The sequence below is a fragment of the Molossus molossus genome, unplaced genomic scaffold (genome assembly GCF_014108415.1).
Source record: "Molossus molossus isolate mMolMol1 unplaced genomic scaffold, mMolMol1.p scaffold_m16_p_19, whole genome shotgun sequence".
NCBI classification, from domain to species: Eukaryota; Metazoa; Chordata; class Mammalia; order Chiroptera; family Molossidae; genus Molossus; species Molossus molossus.
In genome coordinates this window covers 27,041,573-27,065,520 of record NW_023425354.1, presented here as the reverse complement: position 1 = coordinate 27,065,520, position 23,948 = coordinate 27,041,573, and the positions used below count along the sequence as shown (strand labels likewise).

The 23,948-nt window shown below is 54.0% G+C and overlaps 4 protein-coding genes across 4 annotated transcripts; all 4 read right to left on the bottom strand.

Moving 5' to 3' along the window:
- Positions 1-73: 73 nt before the first annotated feature.
- Positions 74-2,814, bottom strand: HOXB5 (homeobox B5). The gene is made up of 2 exons (XM_036268245.1): positions 1,972-2,814; positions 74-1,288 (listed from the first exon to the last, which is right to left on the bottom strand). Exons 1-2 carry the CDS (start codon positions 2,531-2,533, stop codon positions 1,041-1,043), a joined length of 810 nt encoding a protein of 269 aa, XP_036124138.1. The 5' UTR covers positions 2,534-2,814; the 3' UTR covers positions 74-1,040.
- A 1,810-nt stretch (positions 2,815-4,624) lies between these two features.
- Positions 4,625-13,574, bottom strand: HOXB6 (homeobox B6). The gene is made up of 3 exons (XM_036268739.1): positions 13,069-13,574; positions 6,443-6,966; positions 4,625-5,466 (listed from the first exon to the last, which is right to left on the bottom strand). Exons 2-3 carry the CDS (start codon positions 6,855-6,857, stop codon positions 5,207-5,209), a joined length of 675 nt encoding a protein of 224 aa, XP_036124632.1. The 5' UTR covers positions 6,858-6,966; positions 13,069-13,574; the 3' UTR covers positions 4,625-5,206.
- Positions 13,575-16,272: 2,698 nt separating this feature from the next.
- On the bottom strand, positions 16,273-19,229 carry HOXB7 (homeobox B7). The gene is made up of 2 exons (XM_036268740.1): positions 18,731-19,229; positions 16,273-16,630 (listed from the first exon to the last, which is right to left on the bottom strand). Exons 1-2 carry the CDS (start codon positions 19,128-19,130, stop codon positions 16,377-16,379), a joined length of 654 nt encoding a protein of 217 aa, XP_036124633.1. The 5' UTR covers positions 19,131-19,229; the 3' UTR covers positions 16,273-16,376.
- A 1,281-nt stretch (positions 19,230-20,510) lies between these two features.
- On the bottom strand, positions 20,511-23,478 carry HOXB8 (homeobox B8). The gene is made up of 2 exons (XM_036268738.1): positions 22,480-23,478; positions 20,511-21,649 (listed from the first exon to the last, which is right to left on the bottom strand). The coding sequence occupies exons 1-2, from the start codon at positions 22,901-22,903 to the stop codon at positions 21,342-21,344; spliced, it is 732 nt and encodes a 243-aa protein (XP_036124631.1). The 5' UTR covers positions 22,904-23,478; the 3' UTR covers positions 20,511-21,341.
- Positions 23,479-23,948: the final 470 nt, after the last annotated feature.

Genomic DNA, 23,948 nt, shown 5'->3' with positions numbered 1-23,948 from the left:
ATGGTCTAGGGTGTGCTCAGTGATGGGAGAGGCAGGCCTTCAGAGAAAAGACAAGTGGAAGGGCAATGGAGTAGGGAAACATTTATTTGACTTTAAGGAAAGCTACAAACAAATACCAAAAGCGAATCACTGAGACAGGCCCGGCAAAGATAGATTTCACACGTAGCACAGCATCCACTCGCTCACTACAAATGATCTTGGAAGTGAAATGGATGGGGGAAGGAGATGGGTCTGACCCAGACTATCCCCATATTTACAAGCTTTGGGCCCTCTACACCAGACCCTGGATTCACAGAGAAATACACAAGACATTTTACACTGAGGATTATTTTGTTTCCGTACACTCCCAGATCAGGCCTTGTGGGGCCTACCCAGGTGGCAGGAACTCAAATCTCACTATATGCCTTCCCTCTTCTCAACATCACCCCTTTGGTCCTCCCTGGCTCTTTCCCATCCCAGGACCAAACCAGTAAGAGACTTGGGCCTGGAGAGTGGAGAGGGAGGAGGAAAAGGAGGGTGGAAAGAGACACAGTCATGGACTCCATCTCTGAAGCCAGCTCAGCTGGGCCCCGGCACTGCGGCACCACCCCACCTCAACTGCTGCCCCTTAGAGAAGTTTCAAGCTGAAACTCAACATACAGCGATCATCCTTTTATAAATAAGTTAGAACAAGATGGGGAGGGGAAAGTTCACATTAAACATGCGAGTTTCTTTTCTTCCTGGGGGAAGGAGTGCAACCACAGACACGAACATTCAGAAACACTGGTGGATTTGGGGTGAGCAGAGGGGAGCTCCTCAAGGAGCATGGAGGGAAAATAATAATAATTATTATTAACAATAATAACAAGATTAACCAGTCCAGGAGAGAGGGAGCCACAGGAAGATCTAAGACCAAACGAAAAATGGTAACACAAGGCGGGGGCGAGGCAGGCTCTTGGGATCCAGTCCCCAGCGGGCGGCGGCAGCGCGGGGAGGCTCGGAGGGGTCGGGGCTGGGGGCGGCAAGGGCTCTTGGGCCGCCCAGGGCTCCTCCCGGAGGACTCAGGGCTGGAAGGCGCTACCGGCTGTAGCCAGGCTCATACTTTTCAGTTTGTTATCTTTCTTCCACTTCATGCGCCGGTTCTGGAACCAGATCTTGATCTGGCGCTCGGACAGACAGAGCGCGTGGGCGATCTCGATGCGCCGCCGCCGTGTCAGGTAGCGGTTGAAGTGGAACTCTTTCTCCAGCTCCAGGGTCTGGTAGCGGGTATAGGCGGTCCGGGCCCTTTTTCCGTCAGGCCCGGTCATATCTGAAGCAGACAGAGTAGAGCCATGAGGCAACGTTATTCCGGTTAAGGGAGGGGGCACTGGGTGGGAGGGGGGCGTGGAGCAGGACCCAGGCGTCCCCGGCCACCAGCTCACTGCAGCTCCAATCCTCCCCACTCCAGAGGCCCCGCATCCAAGCTCGCTTTCTGCACCCCTTTCTCCTGCAGCCCCCACTTCTGCCGGCAGCCGAAGCGCCCGGCTTTGTCTCTGGCTCCGTCCCTGTGCCTCACCCTTCGCTGGGCTCAGGCGGCCGCTGGCCCCGGGAGGGAGGAGAGCGGCTGCACTTTTGCCCTGGAAAGCTCCTTTGACTACTCGCCCCTCCTTTGCTAGTGGCAGTCACAAAATTTCGGGGGTAGGCAGGACCCTTCCCCACCTTACATAAACCCCATCCTTCATCCGAAAGCTAGTACAGCTGGGCGAATAAAACCTAAGCCGAGTCTGGGAACAAATTATTTAAAATACAGCTCCCCACCCCCACCCCCACCCCAGCTAAACACCTTCTTTGGCTATGTCCCCGGAGCTATGAGGACTCTCTTAGAGACTTCTGCCCCTCGGGGGGAAAAAATAAATCTATATTTGAGGAAAAGCCAACCTCTCCTCGTCGTCTCCCCCAAACGCAGAGAAGGAACGCCGAGAAGACAAAAAAAAAGGGGGGGGGGAGAATTACCATGGCTGATGTGAAGCTTCCTCATCCAGGGAAATATCTGCGGAGTCTGCCCCTCAGGCGCGGCTGTGGAGGTGGCCATGGGCTCTGGCTGCGCCCGAGCTAGGCTTGGGCTGTTTATCTGGCTCGTCGCTTCCTCAGGCTCCGAGGACGCGCTGGCCTCGTCTATTTCGGTGAAATTGGCGCTGGAGCTGGCCGAGGTCGCCTGGTCCGAGGGGGACGAGGCAGAGGGCTTGGCGCCGTGGCTGTCGCCGTTGGTGCAGGGCAGGGACTCAGGCGAGGACAGGGAGCAGCTCGACGCCGCTGGCCTGAAGCGGGGCTCCTGGGCGGGCGCGGGGAAGGCGCGCGAGCTCTCGCCCACCGCCCCAAAGTGGCTGGAGGAGGCCGAGGAGCGGTTGACGCTGAGGTCCATCCCATTGTAATTGTAGCCGTAAGAGCCGGTGTGCATGGCAGCGGGATCCCTGTAAGAGCCGCTCAGAGAGCTGCCACTGCCATAATTTAGCAACTGATAGTCCGGGCCATTTGGATAACGCCCCGAGAAGGAGTTTACAAAGTACGAGCTCATTTGGGTGATTTTGGAGGGCTTGATTTGTGGATCGTGGTCGTTATAACCCTGTGCTTCACGATTTATGATGTATTAATGAATTATAGCGATGCACTGTACTTCGTTTTGCTATGTATGCGGCCAAATATGGGGGGGGGAGGTGGAAGGGGGATGGGGGGGCGTTAGGGAATCACGTGCTTTTGTTGACCAGTCGTAAATTCTCGCTGATGACCTCAAGAGGTAATTCATGCTCTATGGTTACAAATAATGACGATCCGAGAATCGTTAGGGCCGATTCAATGCGAGCCTCAGAGAGAGGGGGAAAAAAGGAGAAGGGGGAGAAACTGGGAGAAGGTTGGCGGCGGCCTCTGAGCAGAGCGCGCCACCTCCCGGCAATCGGCGGGAGCGCGGGCCGCAGACCGCCATGGCGGCGAAGGCTTGCTGCCTCCCTGCTAGCTACCCGCAAACGCCGGGCGAGCAAGAAACCCCGCCTAGAGTCACCCGCAGGGTTGAGTCTTTTAGAGGAGGGACCCAGTGGAGCCTTTATTCACTTTCTTGGGAGTATGGTTACTTCTCTCTATTTGTGTTCTTCTCCCTATCATTATTATTTTAACTCTGGATCAAACACTGAGTTGCTTTTCCCTTACTCGGGTTTTGCAAGTGTCTGAGTAGGGGGAGGAAACAAGAGAGAGGGTAGGAAGACACGCGTGAAAAACAATTATTGAAATGGAGTCGTCCCTCGGCCCCCCCCCCGCCCCCCCGCAACCACCACCACCACTCCAGCTCGGCCTGGCCTGCTTCTCAAGGGCCTGCAGTGGCCCTCCACAGCGCTCAGGCCGAACTGGTAGGGCAGGGCCGAGGGTTCGAAGGAAAAACTTTCGCTTCCCTTGCATCCCTTAGATTCCTCTGCTTGGCCTCCTTCCCATCCTTAGCCCAGCCTGGGGAATGACAGAGCAGAACAGGGACCCCAAGTAGGAGCATGGCTGGAGCTAAGCGGCCTAGTTGTGGGAAAAACGGTGGTAGCGACCGCATCGGCGTCCGGGGTCTAGATGGAAACATGGTTTTGAGAGTTCGGCATCAAGGCAGGAGCATTTCGCCTCCTCACCAGATGCCTGCTATTGCATCGGGAGGCCCCGCTGGAGGCCCCTCGCTGGTGTCTGGGTAGTTTCTGAATGTGCCCAGCGGCCCACGCCTTCCCCAGGAAGGGGTTCCGAGGACCGGTGGCGCCTTGCTGAGCGCGCTGGGCGGCCAGAGACTGGCCGCAGCTGGGCCCCTTCTGCCGAGCGGCTATTTTCTTTAAAAATAAAAAAGGGAGAGGGAGGGAGGAGGAAGAAAGGAAAACAGCGTCCACAGCTTGCCGCCTGGGTGAGGGTGGGGGTAGGAGAGAATGGGTCGTTTTTGGTAGATGGGATGAGACCAAACTGCCCCATAACCTCGCCTCCTGCCCTCAGGTCTCCAAGGAGGAGAAAGTCTTGTCCTTCCACCGGCGCCTGCGATAGCTTCGCATTCCCCGACTTGTCACTGAACTCCTACTTGAGGCAGGAAAAGGCGCCTGGAGCTTTCAGCTGCAGGCGAAGAGTTATCCCACCACCCTGATTTTGTCTCCGGAGCCACAGGCCAGGAGCCAAAGGCCAAGGCCAGCAGAGATCAGACCATGTGGGCAGGCCAAAGGCCACGGCCTCGGCAAGCAGAAGGACCAAAATGCGCTGCTCAGGCGCCAGACCCTTCTGGTTCAGTCTTTACCGGGGCTCGGGCTAGGGGACCTGGGTGGTGTCCCCCCTGCCACAGACAAATGAGGAAAAGCTAAAGAATACGAGGGAACCGGCCCTTCTAAGTCCCTCAAGTGTGCACCTAGAAAGGCCATTCAGAGAGAGCCTCAGCACGCGCGCGGTGCGGCGGCGCTGGAGACTGAGGGACGGCTCCAGCCTTTATCTCAACTGTAACTTCCGAGTCAAGTCAGGCCCGCTGGGGCCCACCACGCTCCAGCCTTTGCTGCGGAGTTTCCGGCACAGGGACCACGGGATGGTGGCGGGGATGGGGGAGTGGCAAGGGAGGAGCAGAGGTGACTCAGCGGCGAGTTTTTACGTCTTTATTATTATTATTAATATTAATATTATTACCGAAGTATTTCACGTCCAGAGCTAAGACAAGACTACAAACACAACACATAGAAAATTAATAAAATAGAACTTTGTTTTCTTCTCAGGCTCCTCTTCTTCTAGGTAGTATGTGCTCCTTCCAGTGGCTTTGGGGAGGGGATGGGCCATCGGTCTGGGGTCAGGGAGTCTTCAAGGCCCCCTCTGAGGGGACTGCGAAGCTACCATTGAACCGTGCACAGGGGACATGGATGAAATGAGATGCGACACGGACAAGAGTGTTTTGCTCTGCTTCCAGGAAACATCGAGTGAGTCCGGTCCTCAGTTCTCACGGGGGGAGAGCCTGATCTGGCTGAGGCGGGTTCCACGGGGATGGAGGGGGCGCGAGGGTTGCTGGGTGGGCTCAGGCAGCATTGCCTTCCCGCTCCCAGCGAGAGCTCTGCGGGCGGGGGCGTCCAGGAGAGAGCTGGGCCCCGCCTGTCTTGTGCTGGAGAGCAGGTCCCCAGGCTCCCCCGCCCGCAGAGCCTTCTCGAGCTCTCGGATGCCCTAGGCTCCCCACAGGCCTCTCCCTTCGCGCCCCCGTCCCTTTCCAGCGCCTTCACTCCGCTGGTTTTTCTTCCTCTTCCTCCGCACTGAGCTGAGACGCACTGAGCAGTTTGCTCTCCTTTTTCCACTTCATGCGCCGGTTCTGGAACCAGATCTTGATCTGCCTCTCCGTCAGGCACAGGGCGTGCGCGATCTCGATGCGCCTTCGCCGCGTCAAGTAGCGATTGTAGTGAAACTCCTTCTCCAGCTCCAGGGTCTGGTAGCGCGTGTAGGTCTGGCGGCCACGCCGGCCGCTGGGCCCAAAGGAGGAACCTGTTACGCAGAGAGGAGATGCTGAGGCCTGGGGTCACTAGGGCCAGAGCCCTCTTTCCCACTCGACCCTCAAACATGGACTCCAGCCTGTCCCGGGATGCCCTTCACTCTCTGGTTCCCTGCAGCGCCCCCTCCAGATTCCCTCGGGCCTCCACGGCCTGCGCCTCCAATCTAGACTCTCCATGGGGGGATGGGAGGAGCAGTTTAAAATTCCACCTGAGCCTAGGGGGGAGGGGCTGGAGAAGTACAGACCAGGTGTGTCTCTTCCCAGCTACATCTAGCTCCCCCACCACCGGGTGATAGATTCCAGCCCTTAATCCGTAATGACGTGGATCGATCCATAGTCGGCATTAACGGCTCCTCACTTTGGTGTCCCGCTAATGGACATCAATTTGGGACTTAAGACCGACAAACAATCCACCCTAAGACGCAGGCGCCTGCTTCTCCCACTCTCCCCTTCTGCCTGCTCCCACTGTTTTTCTTCCCCTTATTCTCCCTCCCTCCTCTGACTACCGCCCCTTTCCTGGTGCCTCATTTTTCCCCAGCCCCCCACCCCCCAGGGAAACACAGTCCGGGACAAACTCTACTCTCCCTTGCTAGCGTCACGCCGCCCCCCTTCCCGTGACGCACTCGGTTTTTAATAGAACACTCTTGGGGTGAGGGATCGGACCAGGACTGGGGGCGCAAGGGAAAGCCAAGCCTGTGGCTGTGACCCCTGACCCGCAATCCCGGATTGGCCTCACGTCCCAGAGAGCCCACTCGCTTCCCTGGCTCCCAGTGCGGCTGGGACTTTGCAAACTTTGTAACTCCTGAGGATGAGAGGACAGAGCAGGAGACCCGGTGCAGGCGCCCCATCTTCCCTTCGATCCTAACTGAGATGCCCAGCCTGCACCCAGTGAGAGAATGGGGGCTCACTAGTTCTGTCTCCCGGGGTGGGTGACCGCAGGGATCACGGCGACGATGGAGTCTCACTCACTGTTGCACGAATTCATCCGCTGCATCCAGGGGTAGACGGGCGTGGAGCACTTCTGCTCCTCAGGCTCGCCAAACACGCTCTTGTCCTGCGCACAGTCGGACTTCCGTGGCTCTGGGTGGAAGGGGGGTGGCTCGTCAGCTCCGGAGAGGGCGCAGGCCGACTCCTTCTCGCGGTAGAAGGCCGGTGCCGGGCCGTAGTCGCAGGGCGCTGCTCGGCTGTAGCCGCTGCCGGCCGGAGGGTAATAGGAGGAGGCGGCAAAGCCCTTGTCCTGGCCGGGCCCCGGCCCATAGGGCGCCGGGTAGTGCCTCAGCGGGTCCGCATAGCCAGACGAGTAGAGCGGTAGCTGGCCCAGGAAGGACTCCTGCCCGCTGGCCAGAGTGACGGGGAAGGTGGAGTTCACGAAATAGGAACTCATTGGGAGGGAGGCGCGCACGGCCGCTGCTGCTCCGCCGGGTTTATGATTTGTTGTGTTTTATAGTCCGAGCGCCGCGCCTATTAGTAGTATATCTGAGATTGGGTTTTAGCTGAGGGGGGATGGCGAGGTGCCAGTGAGGGCCAGAAGGAAATACAACCATCTGATCCAACACTGACCAATGGCAGAGGCAGGAATTGTCAAATAGCACCCAGGAGGAGCGCAGCCCGCATGAGGGACCCGCGCACAAACCTATCAACCTTTTTTTCCTTCTTCTTCTTCTCCTTTCTCTCTCTCTCCCAACAACACTAAGCGTTCTGTTCCACCTACGTAGGATCTGCAAAAAAAGGCGTCTGTGCCTTTGAGGAAGGAGGGAGCTTTGGATTGAGACCACCCCATACTCCAGTGATTAAATAAATATATCCCTCCCTCCCCACGCAGGATAGGGAAAAGTTAATTGTGTTTTCAGAAAAGTTAACCCCTGCGTTGCTAGAGCCCCATTCCCTCAAGGGAAGGGTTCGTAACCATCCCTGAATCTCAAATCTCAATCTAGCTAGGAGAGAACCAAAGGAGGTTTATTTCTAGGGTTTTGTGTTGGTTGAAGGAGAGAAGAGTTCTCCGATAACTAGCATCATTTTCAGAAAGAGAAAGGTGAAGAAGAAACCATTTCCTTTCCAGGTTTTGCAAACCTTTTTTTTTTTTTTTTTTCTTCCCTTATGTCAGATCTACTCTGTCTCTTCCAAGCCTGAGCTTATTATTTCTGCTTCTCCACAACTCTCATGGTTTGAAAGGCAGGCCAGAGCCTGCTGCCCAGAGGACCCCGAAGGCTGGTAAATGGGAGGAGGGTCTGAACCCAAGCTTCTCCCTCTGGCTCTGCAGCTAGGCTAGGAGCCTCTTGGACTGCTATGGCTGCTGCTGCCCAGACATCTTGCCTGGTTCTAACATGCACTGCTTGCTCTTGGCACAGGAACGGGCGCTAAGGAAAGGGACTAGACTTCTCCACTTGGGGATAAGGAGAGGAGGTGTGAGGGGCATCCCCCAGCCTAGTTTTGTCTGATACCTATCCTGCCGGTCACCTTCAACCCCCACCTCCTACCCACAAAGACATAAGAATATCCTAAGCTACAGATTCTTAGGAATAAAGGTTATCTCAGAAAGTGGACACAAGAAAGAAATTGGTCATCCTCCAATTTGGCGTCCTCAAACCCTCCTAATATTTGAGGCTATCATAGACCACCAGGAAGAAAGAGGTCCTCACACCTTTTCCAAGTCTATCCAGAAGCTGGCAGTTCTTTTTAAAATTAACTATTTCCCAAGATTTAATTTGGTTTAGTTTTATAAGGAGGGAGGAGTGTTTGGATCTTCCTGGGGACTCAGCAGGCAGCTTACAACTATCAGCCCACATCCCCTCTCCAGATGCTCACCACCGTCTGCCTCTCTCAGTAGCTCTACAATCCCTCCCACCTCCATCTCATTTTTGTGTCACCAGTTTTGCTGCCATACAAGCTTGAGTGTGTGAGAGAGTGTATGTCTCTGGCTCTCTCATTTAAAGAAAATGAACATTGAAGTCAGGCTGGAAGACTGAGCCAAAATGTGTTTTCAACGTTCTAATATGCACGAGGAGGCCAGGCAGTAAAGGGTGACCACCTTCAGAGCTGGAGCTGGGAATGAGCCGGGGTGTGGGACAAAATCTGATGAAGGGGCCAGGCTGAGCCTCCTCTCTACCTTGCTGTTTGAGCTCCTTTTGTGGACCAGCTCTCCTCACTAAAGATGGTACAATACACTAGGGAAAGTGGTAGAGGGTTGAGGTTGGTGGTGACTATGGGTGGGAACTTGGTTGGTTGCAAAGTGGCCTACAAGGCTTCCTGAACTCAGGAATACTTCGAGGTTGCACTTTCATGGCCAAGTGGCGATCCCTTCCTAGCCTGACTCTACAGTCGTTTCAGTTTTATCAGGATTTAAGAAAAATAAACTCAAGTCTTCTAATGATGGAGGATCATAAATGCTCCAGTCTAGCTGTGATTGGGCCCATTCCTACAGAGGCATGAGGAACATTTGGGCAAAGTGAGCAAGGTGGGAGAGTGTCTGTGTGCACTTCCCCCCTCTCTGACACTGAAGCTGGGCCTTGGGTTTCAGCCCTCCTTGTCCCCTCACTGGCCATAATGTCCCTATTCTGGGACTGGACAGTGTGGGCTTGCCTATGGAGTCTGAACAAAGTAAGATTCCCCTGTGATAGAAGCAGGAAAATAACCGCCTTATCCTTAGAGTCACAGCCCCAAATTAACCTCACCTCTGCAGGTTGCCTGTCGTGAGATGGAGCCACAAAGGCAGGGCCTGGGCGCCTGTAGTCCAGCATGAAAGGAAATAGCGCCTCATCGCTCTTATCTAAGCCCAGAGGTATTTATGAGCGTTTATTCCTCTGATCCATTTGTTTGGGAGAAAGAGCAGGCAGGCAGACCTGGGCCAGAGGCCGCCTGGTTTCTGGAGCCAGATCTCTACGAAACCGTCTGTGGTTCGGTCCACTATCCCATCTGTCTGTCTCCAAGGGGGAATATGTAAATACACAGCGGGCACAGCCGTCTGCCCGTCTGGGGTGTCTCGTCCTGCCTCAACGAGGAAGAATGCGTATGGAGAGGTGGATATAAACGTGTACCAAGTCTTAAGTACACAACAGAAGGAGTGTACAGAAACCCCAGAGGCAGGGTGTATAATTGTAGTTTTCTGTGCTTCGAAACTGCAGCCCTGCGTACGCACACACATTCCAGTTCCCAGGGAAATATCTCAGTTGTGTTCAGCTCTGGAGGAAAATTCTCCTGTACCAGAAATCTCAGGGATGGGTATCTGACTGTATGTGTGTAGAGGGGAGAGGGGATTGAGACATTGTCCAGGCTACCCCTTTCCTCTCAGCTACAAACCTTCCCCCACCCCCAGCTTCTTGGGTTGTGGGCATCTTCCCCCATCCCAATTCCAACTCTGGCTGGGGTGTGGCAAATTAAAACATGTCTATCCAATTCTGTGTTTCTCTGGATTTTGGGAAACATACATGTTCCCAGAAGAAGCAATGTGGTGGCTCCCAGCCTTTGGACGCTGTTTAGATGGGACAGGGCCTTAAAATGGGCTGGTCCAGAGCTCCGTACAAAGACCTCATTTTCATTATGCAAATGAACAACCTAGTCTCCGATCTGGGGGTGGGGAGGGCTTCAGTGTTCAGCTCGCCGTCCCTGTACCCTCCCCCCAGGTCCGCGGGCACCCTAACAGCCCTGAAGTGTTTCAATCCTCTCTACCAGCCGCCTTCTCTTCCCCACCTGTCCTTTGGATTGCCCACAAAAAAAAAAAAAAAAAAAAAAAATCCCCGAGGGGCCCAATACTTTCGGGACGCGCTCCCTCGGGGCCTCCCGCACTGGGCCTCCCGCACTGGGCCTGGCCTTCTAGCTGTAGGAAAATCACTCTGGCTGCGGAAAAGCTGAAAGGGCTGCCCCTGAGGCCCAGACTCCTGAGGCGCCGAAGGCGCGGGGGCGGTAGCCCTGGCATTTGCGTTTAGCACCGACCGGCCCCTCCACCTCGGCAGCTCCTCCAGCTCCAGGCCAGACCCTAGTAACACCTCGGCCTGCCTGGCACCACAGGCAATTTCCTAGAGCCCCCGCCCAGGAACCGGGGCCACAGCACCTTGAAAGGAATGGCCAGAGCTTCCTCCTGAGGCTTGAAAGCCCGAGCTAATCAGTAACCCGTGAGACAGGGGCCAATATTCAAACCAGGCAGCAGAGGCGCGGACCCTAGCCCTCGCTTCTGGGAAAGCGGTGAGGTTAAGCGGGTGTGAGGGGTCCCGCAGGAACGAAAATTACAGTGGTTTGATTGCGCAATGATTGTTCTTTACTCCCACTCCCAATTTTTTCCCCAAAGCATATTTGTCGATTTCGCTTGAAACGATCGAGAATGAGGGAGGGGACCCACACTCACTTGCAGAACACCAACAGTTTCCAGAAAATTAGGCTCAATTCCTTCATCACGGATTCACCAACCAAGGAACTGGCAAGACCCACCAGCCAACCGGGAGAACACAGACCCGGTTGTCTTTTGACAACCGAGTGGAACTGCTGGGCCAGCGGCGCTTCCTCTGCTGGCCCCTCCCTTGGCCGAAAAGAAAACCAAATAAACCTTGAAGAGCCTTGGCCTCGGATCTTCCGAGAGGCCCGGACGATCTCCTCTAGCGCCTGCGGGGCGGGGGGTCGCCCGTTCAAGCCCCGCTGCCCGCGGAATGTAGTATTAGTCCTCTTTAAATATGCCCTAGAAAAAGCCGCTTCCCAGCCAGCCACCAGGTTTGGAGCCAGAATGGGGCGGGCGAGTGGGAGAGGACACTTGTTCTCTAATCCACACACGGTTGGGCCGGAACCGTGATCCAGCGGAAAGCGACAATCTGAACCCAAGTTCCTCGAATCCCGCCAAACCTGAGCGACCAGGCTCCAGGCGTCGGGCACGATTCAGGCAGCGTCGCGCGGCCTGTGGTGCCGAAGCCCCATATCTCTGAACGGACGGTAGATGGCAGCAAACCGCATAATTTGGGTCACAGCAAACTGTCTAAGGGATGATTTATACCCCGCCGAGACTACAGGAGAAAAAGACCTTTAGTCTGGGTGGGTTTGGGGAATTTTCCCTTTGAGAATAGGCTTCAAGTGCCATGGGTGCTGGCCGAGAACTTCTCTGGCTATGTGCAGTAAGGGGTCCCTCCAGGCACCCAATCCCCACCTTCTAGAAGGGCATCTACCTGGGCCTCCAGTAACCCCTCCCGTGCCACAAGTGGCTGAGTCTCCCTTTATTCCAGCTCAGGATTGAGAGGGCCATGTATCCCCTTACACAGCCTCCAAACCCTGCAATTCCTTGCTAGCCAGAAGCCTAAGGCTAAATGCTCTGCATCTGGTCTTTAAGAAGAGAAAAGCAATCACCTAATGGCAAACCAAACTAAATCAGTCTCTCCTACCCTCCGCGCCCAAAGTTGCTTATCTGTTGGCTTGCAGCTTCCTCAAAAGCTCTCTCGCTCTATTTTAAGTCCTCACCTAGAGGCTTGCGCATCTTCCACCCCATCAGCTACTTTAGGAATCTCTGTCTCCAGCCCAAAGATTCCCCCTCAGGAAGCCTGCTGAGGAATGAAATCAGGAGCTGGAGGGACAGGATTAGCTGTCTGAGCTCAGCGCCAGGCAGGTTTCCAGTCCAGACACCATTAGGCCCCCTAATTGGGTTTTATTTTTATTTTTTTCCTCTCTCTTGTTTGTATGTTTTTGTTTTTGTTTATAGTCTTCAACAACAACAGATTAATCAGTTTCTTCACAATCACCAGGTTTGGATCCAGGAAAGTTTGAAATGTTTCAACATCAGTCACACACATGGCAATTTTCTCCTCCACCGAAATCCCCACACCCCATACCAATAAAACACAAGTAATAGAATCAGCATTGCACAGAAACCAACACACTGTAACCTACCGCGTTAAAAACCACAAAATTGTCTCCCTGCAGAGCGAGGCTCCCTCCTGTGGGAATAGCAAGCGACCTGGGCATTCTCAGGCAGGCTTGGGGTGGGGGGTGGGGGATAGCTCCATTTGGGTGCCTCCACGTACAGCCTTTTAATTTCAGAAATGTCTCCGAAGAGAGCTAATAAGCATTTCTCTGTAAATTGTTCTTTCTGTCTCTCTCTAGCCGCCTCCTTGCCCTCGCTGGCCTCTGCGGAGATTCCAGGCCCTCCAGAGACCAGGACGTCCCTCAGCACCACCGCCCCTCATGCCAATGCTGTCGTGAAACTGCCGACACCCGAACTGGGCAAGAGAGCAGTGTGGGGGCAACTGGGGGAGGCCAGAACGAGGTGGGAGGGGGTGGGGGCACAAACCCACAGAAGCCATATCAACTGGCTTCTGCGGGTGCCTGAAAGCCCCCATCCTCTCTTTCGCAGACCCCTCGCTGGAGCCTCTTCTCCCAGCTTAAAAAGGCGACTTAGAGCTAGCCTTCGGCCCCTTTCGATTCCTCCTCCCATCTTCCCTGCCTTCGCTCCCCCTCCAGGAAGCAGCCACCCCTCTCTCTGCCAACGCATTTTCTGGGAAGCCTCTCCCTGCAGCACCCAGAGGTGGGGTTCAGCCCCGTCTTGGACAGGGGAGGGGGGAAACAAACCCAAGCCCCACCTACAAAATCGAGGCAAAAGAAGAAGAGAATTGTAGAATCTCCCTTACCTTTGCAGACCTTGAGGTTTCTTTTCCTCCGATTGAGAGGGGTGGGGAGGAAGGAGGAAGAAAAAAAAAAAAAAAAAAAAGAGCGTTTGGCTTCTTCATCTTCCAGATAATATTGTCCCAACCTGAGAGCCGTCGCTTCCCCTTCTCTGACTTGGGAGAGAGAGTGTTTCATTTTTCTGATATTTGGATAGAAAATGGAGTAAGTTCTGGCTTTGAAAAATGGTATCAGGCTGCAGTCCTGGGCAGTTTGTCCACTTCCCCTCCATGATGACTAAAATCCCAGATCAGCAAGGAAATTAACTTAGGAATTAAAATTATTTTTGGTTCTCTCTTTTGTGTAATTCCCACCCCCTCCTTCCCCCTCTCTCTTCTTTCCTCTCCCCCTCTCTCTTCCTCTCTTTTGCTTTATCAAACTGATACTGAAGTATAAAAATATCAAGAGGCTGGAGCCCTGAAGGACGACAGTGCTCCGACCTAGGTGTGGTGTCCAAAAGAATGCTGCATTATAACCACCAGGGAAATGATAAAAAGTTCATGTTCACGATCGCCCGGCCACATGACCGGCGCCGGCCAATCGCTGGATTCAACCACTCATAAACTTCTATCACAAAGTTGTAAATTTTCATAAAACAACAAGGAATTTATTGCATTTCTTCATGGCTGCTCCACCAGCAACCCTTTTCTCAGTCGCCATCTTCTTTTCTTCTCCTTCTTGCTTTTTTTGGGAAACCCCAATCTGAGAAGGGGTGAGATTCGGGGTGCAGGCAATCAGGTCGAGGAGCCACAAGGGTCCAGCTGGGAAGGGGGTTCTTTTTGGAACCTCTTTATTCTCACAGGAGCTCTGCCCTCTCTTTCTAGTAAAAATTCACCCCAAATACTCCCATATGGGGACTGTTCCAAGGCAATTTTGGGGTGAATCGGGAGCAGCAGCTGGTGTTCAGAGTTGCCAATTGCATGGAGGCAAAATGAAAGCTTCATTGCCCCCTCTACTCCTCTGAACACCCCCCTCATTCCCAGCTCTATTGATGGCTGGACCCCCCCACCTGTGAGTCTTGCAGCATTGCTGGCCTGGGGGCCCTATGTTCCCTGGGGCCTATTTTCCCCTAGGGAGGAAAGGTGGCCCTGATGGAGACCAAGGAGGATAGTGTAGCAACCACATTCTCACCTCTGCACCCCAGAAATTGGAGGCGGCAAAATCGGGATCCCTGCCTCTCCCGCCCAAATGCCCACAAGCCGGGGTTCCCATTGACAACTCTGTGTGCTCTCCGGGGGTTTCTGCGGTCATTGATGGGGGAAATTGCAAGTTTAGGGGCCTTTTACTTACAAATTCAAATTAAACAGATTCTAAACGTGCTTCCCTTTCAATCCTCTTCCTCCAGTCTGTCCAAATGCTGTTCTTTACATTTAAATAATCCAGGGTTTATAATCGAATACATACTAAAAATCAGCTCCGCAGGTCTATCTTCGTAGACGCCAATCTCCGAGGTTTTGTCCATCAATTGGGGAGTATTTTTGGAGCAAAAGCAACCCTAAGAACAACAAAATTCACCTCCTGTTTCCCAGCCTCCCTGAAATTCTCCCGTATTTTGAATTAAGCTACTAGCGCCCAAATTCAGGAAACGAAATAACTTCCCCAAAATGTTTTTCTTTTTTCTCTCTTTCTCTGTGCTCCGGAGGAGACTCCAGGTTGGTGGCAGCGCGGAGAGCGGGCCGAGAGGCGGAGGAAGCCGGCGGAGCAGGGACGGGCGGCGCGGCAGGCTCAGAGCTCCAGGATGCGGCCACACTAGCCGGTAAACTAGCAATGAACGACCTCTCGGCTCGGTCTCCCCGCCTCCATTTTAAAGTTTTATTTGGGTCACTGTGTTAATTTAGAGTATATTAATGAAAATAAATTGAAATAAAATAACCGAATAGCTCTTGTGGAAAATATTTGCCGAGTGAGCGCGGAGCCAGGAGCGCCCTGGCGTTGGAGGCCTCTCGGGGTCTCTGCTGCTGGCCTGGCCTCCGCCCAACACCGCCCAAGAATCGGTGTGGATTTGGCTGGTCATTTTCCCTTCCCTTCACCTCTTCCTCTGTATGGGGCTCAGCATTTTACATTTTAGCCCTGGGCCCTGGCGGCACTGCCGAGCCCCCAGCCTGGCTTGAAGGCCTGTTTGAGGAAGTTTGTGGAACTGTGGGGATTTGGTTTAGTTTAATTTTGTTTTGTGAATGTGTGTGATTGAGCATGTGGGCTCAGGGATGTGTTTACTTGGGGGGGCAAATGTGAATCTGTGTTTATAAGCCAATGTGTCTGTGAGTGAGTGTGAATGCATTTACTTGTGAGTGTGTGTGAACATAAATGCGTGTGTCTGGGCATAGAGCTGGGATGTGTGAATGCCTGTATGTGTATTTGTGAACATATAAATGAGTGTTTCTTTGTGACCTTATGTGACAATATATATTTATCTATGTGTGATGTCAGCCTGTCAATATGTGATTGTGTGCATTTGTGTGTGTCTCTGTCTCTGTGTGTAAAAAAAAGTAAAGTGAACGTAATGTGTATGTGATGTTGGAGTTGACTAGTTGGCAGCCCCCAGAGTAGGGGCACCAGGAAAATGAACAAAATGCAGCACAGAAAGAAGTAGGACAGCAGCAAAAGTTACAGCAGATGGGTGCTGGGATGCAGAGCTAACCCCGACTCCCTCCCAGCTTTAGGGAGACACAGAAAATAGAGCATCCATTTGTTTTTAAATTGTGTTTTATTTCTCCATTTTTCAGACACACATAGAATGTATAGAGGATCACAAGGGCTGGCGCGAGCAAGGAGCATCAGGCAGGGCAGGTGTACAGAAGGTGTACAGAGAGGACAATGGAGCTAGTCAGTGGGTCCTTGGGGCTCCCTAAGGCCCCTTCAGTGCCTCTACTGGGAAGGCAGGGGCTCAAGAGGGCAGGGGAACAACACACATTAGTCCAGACCCACAGACCACGAAGACAGCGTCAAAGAAGGGGGTTTACAAAACAGCAAAATTTTACAAAGACCTTACAAGAGCGACATAGAAAAGGGGAGGCAAAAAGGGGAGAACAGGTAGATGATGTCCTTCCCATATTGTACAAAACAAACCCGGTGGACTTTTCTACAGGTAGTTTTTGTTTTCAGTGTTAAGAAACCAAAATTTCACCCTTTCTCCTTAAATTTTTTTTAAACTGCTTTCCATTTCAATAGGGTTTTCTCCCATATTTGATCTGAGTTTCCTGGTTCGGTTCCCAAAGCTGGGCTTCTCCCTCTCTCCCTTTCTCATCTCTCTCTTTTTCTACCCTTTCTCTATCCCTCACTCTTCCTCGTCCTCCTCTGCCTCGGCCTTGTCCTGTTCAGTGGTCCCGGGGCCCGTGGTCTTGTTCTCCTTTTTCCACTTCATGCGGCGGTTCTGGAACCAGATCTTGATCTGTCTTTCCGTGAGGCAGAGCGCGTGCGCGATCTCGATGCGCCTCCGCCGCGTCAGGTAACGATTGTAGTGAAATTCCTTTTCCAGCTCCAGGGTTTGGTAGCGGGTGTAGGTCTGGCGGCCTCGCTTGCGGTCGGTCCCTGAAAACAGTAGAGAAAAATCAGTGCATGCGGGGAAAAGTCACTAGAGTGCCCATCTCCCTCTTAGATCCTGTGTGTGATTTGGAGTCAGTAGTTAGAAGAGCCCATTTTCCCATTAAACCAAAATTTCACTTTCCATACCCCAGTCTATGCCCACTCTCTTCCTCAGTGTGCCGACATCTCTATAGGCCGTCGAAGGCAAATATTCCCATTTTCCAGCCCAGAAGTCTTCCAGCCTAGGACTTCTGAACCCAACATCTAAACTACTGGCTGTTAAAAACCCAGCGCCTTAGGAGTGTTTATGGGTTGAAAGGACCTAATCCTTCCAATACCCTCAAGACTAGGGACCTCAAACCTTCTCTTTTGGATGCTGGCTCTGATGGTCTTTGGGGCAGGGGGCAATGGAAACCATGTGAATGATCCTGATGTAAGGCTCTAGACCTGGCCTGAGTGCTTTCTCCAAAAAGAAAGGAGACAAAGGACCCTCACAAATCCAGTTGCTCCCCTCCATCCCTCCCCCCAGCCTGTTGTGAAATGAGTTGGTGAGGATTTGCAGATTTCCTTGGAGCATGGAGTTGGTCTGAGAGCAGCTGCCCTCTGATGACTATTTCCCAGTGAGTGGTTGAGGTTCTGTCAGGGCCAGGCTGTCTTGCCTGCCCACCTGCTCAAACAACTTAGCTCTCAAAAGCAAATTTTGGGCCTTCAGGAAGGCACAGGGGGGAGAGTACAGACAGCAGCCAGGGTTGGGGGTAGAACATAAAGTATCCCTGTGGTGGGGGCTGAGGGACAGAGGAGAGCTTCCCAGGTTAGGCCCCAAACCCGGAGGAGGTTTAGGGGAGGTTGTACTGGGGGAGGTGCTGGTGTCAGCCCTCCAGGGAAGAAGCCAGAAGGAGGAAGGACCAGGGGCCCTAATTTCAAGTCAGATAAAAGCCAAGCTGAAATGTTTATGAGCAGAAAAATTGGGGCTTTGGTAAATCAACTGGAAAGGCAGTTTAATTATGGAGCAGGTAATGGGGACCGTGACCATCAATACTGATGGTGTAAGAGCTGGTCTTCTCCTGGCCCTCAACTCTGGCTGGATTGGAGCCTTTGAACACAAGTCTTGGGCCTTAGTGGGTTGGAAGGATGTATGGTAAAGGCTTGTCAGGAAACCCCATGAAGCACCTGGTCTCTTGGGGTTCCTACAGCAGCTGGCTCAGTGGTCTGTACTTTCTAATTCTTGATTTGGCTCCATAAAGTCCTAGTGCCTCCCAGAAAGGGACATTCACCTTTTGGAATAATACCTACAAATTTGGCCAGTTCTCCAGAGGTGCTTGGGAGCCCTAGGAAGGGCACCTGAGGAAGCCAGTTATACCCCCAAGAGGCCTCTGCCCCTTTAGTTCTCCTGCTGCCCCCTTCCCAAGTTCACTGGGGGGTCAGGAGCCTCTTCTCTCTTGGCCTCAGCCCACCCCCTCTTTCCACCTGCCTCTCTGGCTCTGTGTCCCAGGCTGGATCCTAATCTCTCATACCCCCTCCTCCCGCCAGGCCTCTAGAGCCCACCTCTAATTGTCCAGAAGGGAATAATGGGGGAGCAGGGTTGGCTGGGAAGGAAGGGGGAGGGGAGAACTGCTCAGTGCTGCAGCCCCCTCCCCTAGACCTTATCCAAGCTGGGTCTGGGGGACACACCCAGAGCTGAGATCCCCCAGCGGGGGGACGGGGGAGGGGAGGAGGGAGGACCCTAATGGCTATTCTCTGAAAACCTCAGCCTTCCTCCGCAAGACAAACGGCCTCGTCTCCAGCCCGTGCCGGCGCGGCTGATAAATATTTAAAGCTAAAAGGCCGGGAGGAAGGGTGGGGGGCGAGCTGGGGGCTCCGAGCGCCGTGGCGTCGGCGGAGAGAGATCCGCCGGGAAGCAGAGCGAACCTCTCTGAGAGCGCCAAGCAAAAATAAGGGTGGAGGCAGCGCGCCGGGTCTCGTCCAAGGGGGTGCCGCGTCCCCAAGGCCCACCTCCTGTCGGGAGCACTGTGGACGCGGAACGGGGCACTTGGCCAGGAAGGGGGCGCCTTCTGGGGAGTGTGCCCGGGCCACTGAGGCTCGGGACGGCTCGGTGCGCGGCGTTACCTGAGCTTCGCATCCAGGGGTAGATCCGGAAGTTACTCTCTGCCGCCAAGTCCGAGTCCCTCTGCTCCTTGGCGCCCGCCGCCTTGGCGGGGTCGCCGGGACACACCCCGGAGAGGTTCTGCTCAAAGGGTGCGCAGTGCATGTTGAAGGAACTCGGCTCGAGCCCGTAGCCGGCCGCGTAGACGCCGGCTGCACTCTGGCCCGCCATGCCCCCCCCGCCGGGGTACAAGCCCTGCATCGAGGCGGCAAAGGAAGCGCCCGACCCCGCTCCATAGCCCGGGCGCTGGGGGTTGGAAGCAAACGCACAAGAAGTTTGTTCGGGGAAGGCTCCAGTGGCGAAAACCGAACTTGCGGCTGGATATTTAGAAAATAAAGCGTTCGCATAATACAATGAACTCATAATTTGGCCGGATGATTTGTAGGCAGGGACGTTTTAGTGTCGGTTTTACGAGATTCCTTGATATATTACAGAATTAGAGTCCAGATTTACACCAAAAAGGACCCCCTTTTTCCTCTTTGGACCACGTGATCCCTCCCACGTGACATCCCCTCTGCCAATGGCTGGGCAGCCTCCCCACGGCTCCCGGTAATGTGGAAAAAATTGTGTGGTGTTGGATTTATAAAATATGATCAATAATGAATGGGGAAGCCAAGCCCTGTGGATTGGGGCTGGGGGCTCAAGGGCCGCTGTCGACCCCCGTGGGCTGGAGGCAGCTTGCCAGCGAGATTTAGGGAGGAAGGGATTGAGTGGAAAGGAAAATAACCTCCGAGAGACCCATGTTGTCACCCCCACCCCTCCTTCCCAGCCCGTTACCCAGCGAGAAACAAATGCAGGGATTGCACGCAACGGGGCGGTGGGTGCTGGTAATTCAGGTCTTTATTAATTCGGACCAGTTCGGCATTGCTTGGGAGAACTCAGCCCAGTTCTCCTGAAGTAAGGAACGAGGTGAGATTGGCGTCAGGCTCTCTCTCGGTGCCCCAGACATACGGGCAGGGAAGGAGCCAGACTTCGTGGGTGTTCCTAGAGTCGCGGGATCCAGCCCACGGGCGTTGGATGCTGCGTTATCTGGTGACTTTAAAAAAAAAAAAAAGGTTTGAAATTAAACAAACAAACAAACAAACAAACAAAAAGGGAAAGGGGTGGGGTGAGTGAGAAGAAAAAGGAAGGGAGGAGGGCGGCTGGTACACTGGCTCTTCTGGTTCCGGGAGGCGGATGCCTCCGTCGAGAAGCTGCCAGAGAAGCAGAGGGAGCGAAGGAAGGAAGGTGGCGAGCCACGACGACCTCGGAGTTGGGCCTAGGTGGCCAAGTCCCAGAGAGGGAGAGGCAGGGAAGAGCATCTCACCTTTCCTGCTCCCCCCACCAGAGTCCAGGAAAAATAAAAATATCTAAGCTTGTTCAGTAGCTCTGCACTCTTTCCCCCACCCACGCACACACAAGAGGGCACACAGAAACAAAGGGGGAAGGTAGTTAAGATATAGCCATCAGCCCAGGCGCATCTCTCCCGCTTGGCCAGGGCTGGGGTCTCCAGGGCCACGCAGCGTCGGAAAGGGAAGGGTGGGGGTTTCTCTTGGCTCCCCTCCCTCGTCCCTCTCTCCTCCAATCACAAACAGCCGCCTCCCTCACCCCCTGCGCCCCTGGGCCAAGGGACTCGCACCACCTGCCTCCAGCCCCCGCCCCTCCTCCGCAGGGCCTGGCCAGGCGGGCGCAGGAGCCCGGTGACCGGCTCCTCCCAGCTCTGCAAGGCGCCTGTAGCAAATGAGGAGCGCGGCCCGGCCAGTCTCGGGTTCCTGCTTGTAAACTTTATTGTAACTCTTCCGCCCTTTTCAGGCGCAGACAACAGAACAAAGTATAGAGGAACAAAATATATAATTAGCCCTCCCTCCCCCCAATAAAGCAATTCACGGATACAGGATACATTCTCTTCACAGTAAACCTAAGAACACTTTTAACAATTGCCCACAGCGCGCATGCTAACTAAAGTAACCTCTTTTGAGAAACATTTAAGACAAAATTGTCAAACCAAAGGGGAGGGGAGGAAAAGAGAGAAGCAAGAGAGAAAGCCAGCGAGCTAGGGAGGGCAGCGGGGAAAGAGGAGTGGGAGGAGGAAATGAGGAAGGAGGGAGAGAGAGAGAGAGAAAAAGAGAGAGAGGGAGACAGAAAGAATTACGGCGTGAATAGGCAGTTTCATGTTGTTGGGAGAACTTAGCAGAAATCGGTACCTCGGTCAATACAAGGAAGCACGTTCAAAGGAAAAGAGACCATTGCACAAGGAGGCTTTTTACACGGGGCGGGGGCGTGGGGAGGGGGTGCTCAGCCAAGCCGCAGCCGCTCACCCTCGCTGGGCGAGGGAGTCCTTGCATACAATCCTTGTCTTTCCCCCCCGGGCCCCCAAGAGAAGGGAAGGAAATCCACGGTAGCTCACACACAGAAGCTATTACGAGATACTACCACTAGCGGGGACTGGCGCGGTGGGGACGCTGCGGTGGGAGGCCAAGCTCCGGGCCCCGCTCGCAGGACCAGAGCTCTCTTGGGCGGGGGCGGGCGACAGCAGCGCGGTCCGGAGACTCGCGGACGGAGGACGACCGCGGCCCTAGCAGTCCCAGTTGGAGCCTACTTCTTGTCGCCTTTCTGCGCGTCGCCCTCGTCCGCCGCCTCCGGGGCCCGCTCCAGCTTCTGTTTCTCCAGCTCCTCCTGCTCACATTTGCTGCTAGGGAACTTGTCTTTGTTGTTTTCTTTTTTCCACTTCATCCTCCGGTTCTGGAACCAGATTTTGACCTGTCTCTCTGTCAGTCCCAGCGCATGCGATACCTCGATCCGCCGCTTGCGAGTCAGATAGGGATTAAATAGGAACTCCTTCTCCAGCTCCAGGGTCTGGTAGCGGCTATAGGTCTGTCGGCCTCGCCTGCGTCCGGCGGCTGCTGGGAATGGGGGAAAAGGCGAGAGAGAAGGGAGGAGAGGGTGGGGGAGGGGACAGAGACGGAGAAGGTTGGAAGATTCGTGAACCACCAGCCTTGGAGACCAGTATAATAAGGACAGGGAACCTTCTACCCCGCGCGGGGGAGGGGGCGCTAGGAGGCCGAATTCGGGGTGTGTGTGTGAGGGGGATCAGACACCATTGAATTTAAGAGAACCAGAAAGGGAGAGCCCCCTCCTCTGGTAACAAGCAACAGAGAGTGAGGTGGGGTGGTTCAAATCTATTAAAAGTGCCATAAACTAGAAGGAAGGATGTGAAGGAGTGGGAAAAATAAGAATAAAAGAGCCAGGATGGGGACGAATGGACCCACCTTGAAAAGCCCCCAGAGCCTCTGCCCCAGAAGAAAAGTTTCTTCAGGGTAATTAAACTATAAAGCAATTGAGAAGTGCAAAAGTTGAGCGCCCCCACTCCCACCACCCTCTCTCCACTACCCCCCATAAAACAGTAAAAGGGGGGAAAAGGAGGGGGAGAAGAAGAAAAGTAAGGCGGGGTGAGGGGTTTACGGATTCAGGAAATGTCTCTTAGCGACCCTCCTTCAAGGGAAACAAAAAAGGAAGGAAGGAAGGAAGGAAGGGAGGAAGGAAGGAAGGAAGGAAGGAAGGAAGGAAGGAAGGAAGGAAGGAAGGAAGGAAGGAAGGAAGGAAGGGGCCATCTGAAAGGAGCAGGCAAGTCTTCCAGGAGCTGGAGGAAAGAGGCCCCGGCCTGCCCAGCCCCCTGCCCGGCCTCGGGCCCTCAAGTCTCTCTCCCGCCCCGCCGGCTCTGCCGCGAGCTCACCTTGCGGGCGCATCCAGGGGAAGAGCTGGGTGGGCGACGGGCTCTGCTCTGAACCCTCGGCCTCCTCGCCCAGGCCGCTGGCGGCAGCGAGCTTGCAGTCTGCGTACTGCACCAGGTCTGGATCCTGCGCACCAAACAGGCTTTGCCGCTGCAGCGGGTCGTAGCCGTAGAAGTTGCCCGGGTCCCCGTGGCACGCCACGGCGCACGGGTTCTGCTGGTAGGGAGCCGTGGACAGCGACGACGGCCCGTGGTAGAACTCCTGGATTTGCGACGGGTGCTGGAAGCTGCCGCCGCTGCTGGGACCGTACACCACGGTGGGTCGGCCGCCCAGGTCCTGGGCGAAGCCGCAGTCATAATAATTGGGGCGCAGGGACTCCCCAGTTTTGTATTTGGAGAACAGTGAGTTGACGAAATAAGAGCTCATTTTATTGAATTTTGAGGCGGCGGCGGCGGCGGCGGCTGTAGTTGGGGGCTGTTGGGGAGGGGGTGGGGAGGGGGAAAGGGAGGGAGAGAGAGAAAAAAACGCGGATTCGCCGGCTCCTAGTCACCCTCGCCAGGAAAGGAGAGGGAAAGGGAGGAGGAAAAAAAAGAAAGAAAAGGCGAAGAAGATCTCGAAGCCACCACACTTTTTGTGATTTCCAGGAATAGAAAAGGACAGCGAAGCCTCCAAAAGTCTAAGCTTGCATGGCAGCCGGCTCGCTCGCCCTCCCCCCACCCCCCACCCCCCAAACAAAAATATACCGCCACTTAAAGAGGTCCTCGCTTTACATTTCGAAGAAAGGATGCCAGTTCATAAACAGTTTTCGGTGATTTACTTCCCTGCAAATGAGTTGTTTCATATTTTGCACTGTCTTTTCATGATCATTTGCATCCATTAGAGACCCCGCATCCTATTGGCTTCTCTGTACTCCTCCCGGACAGAACGCAGAGCAAGGTTGAGAGCGAGAGAGCGAGAGAGAGAGCTAGAGCGAGAGAGCGCCAGGGAGTGAGGAGAGAGCGAGGGGGAAAAAAAAGGAGGGGAAGAAAAAAAAAAAAAAAAAAACACCCAGGGAGAGAGGGGGAGAGAGAGGGGGAGAGGGAGAGGGGGTGAGAGAGAATGAATACGGATTAAATCTGTTTAACTACCTACATTAATGAGATATCTCTCGCCTCACAACAAATCAAATACCTTCGCGGACCACCCCCAAAGACTGATGTGGGGGAGTCACGGAAAAAACCACGCACACACAGACACAACGCGCCAGACGTAGGCACGCTGTTAATTTCGTGATTTTAACGAGGCAGTTGGAGTCTTTTTAAATGTCAGGGTCGCTTCGGAAAAATGTAAAAGAACACGGTTTAATTGCGCCGAGTTTTAAAAGGTCCTATAAATGTAATTGGTATTTTAATACAAGTTATCAAATCATACAGCTTCCTCTCCTAAACATATTTTCAAACAAACGAGGTAGTCATATTTAAAGCTTTAATGA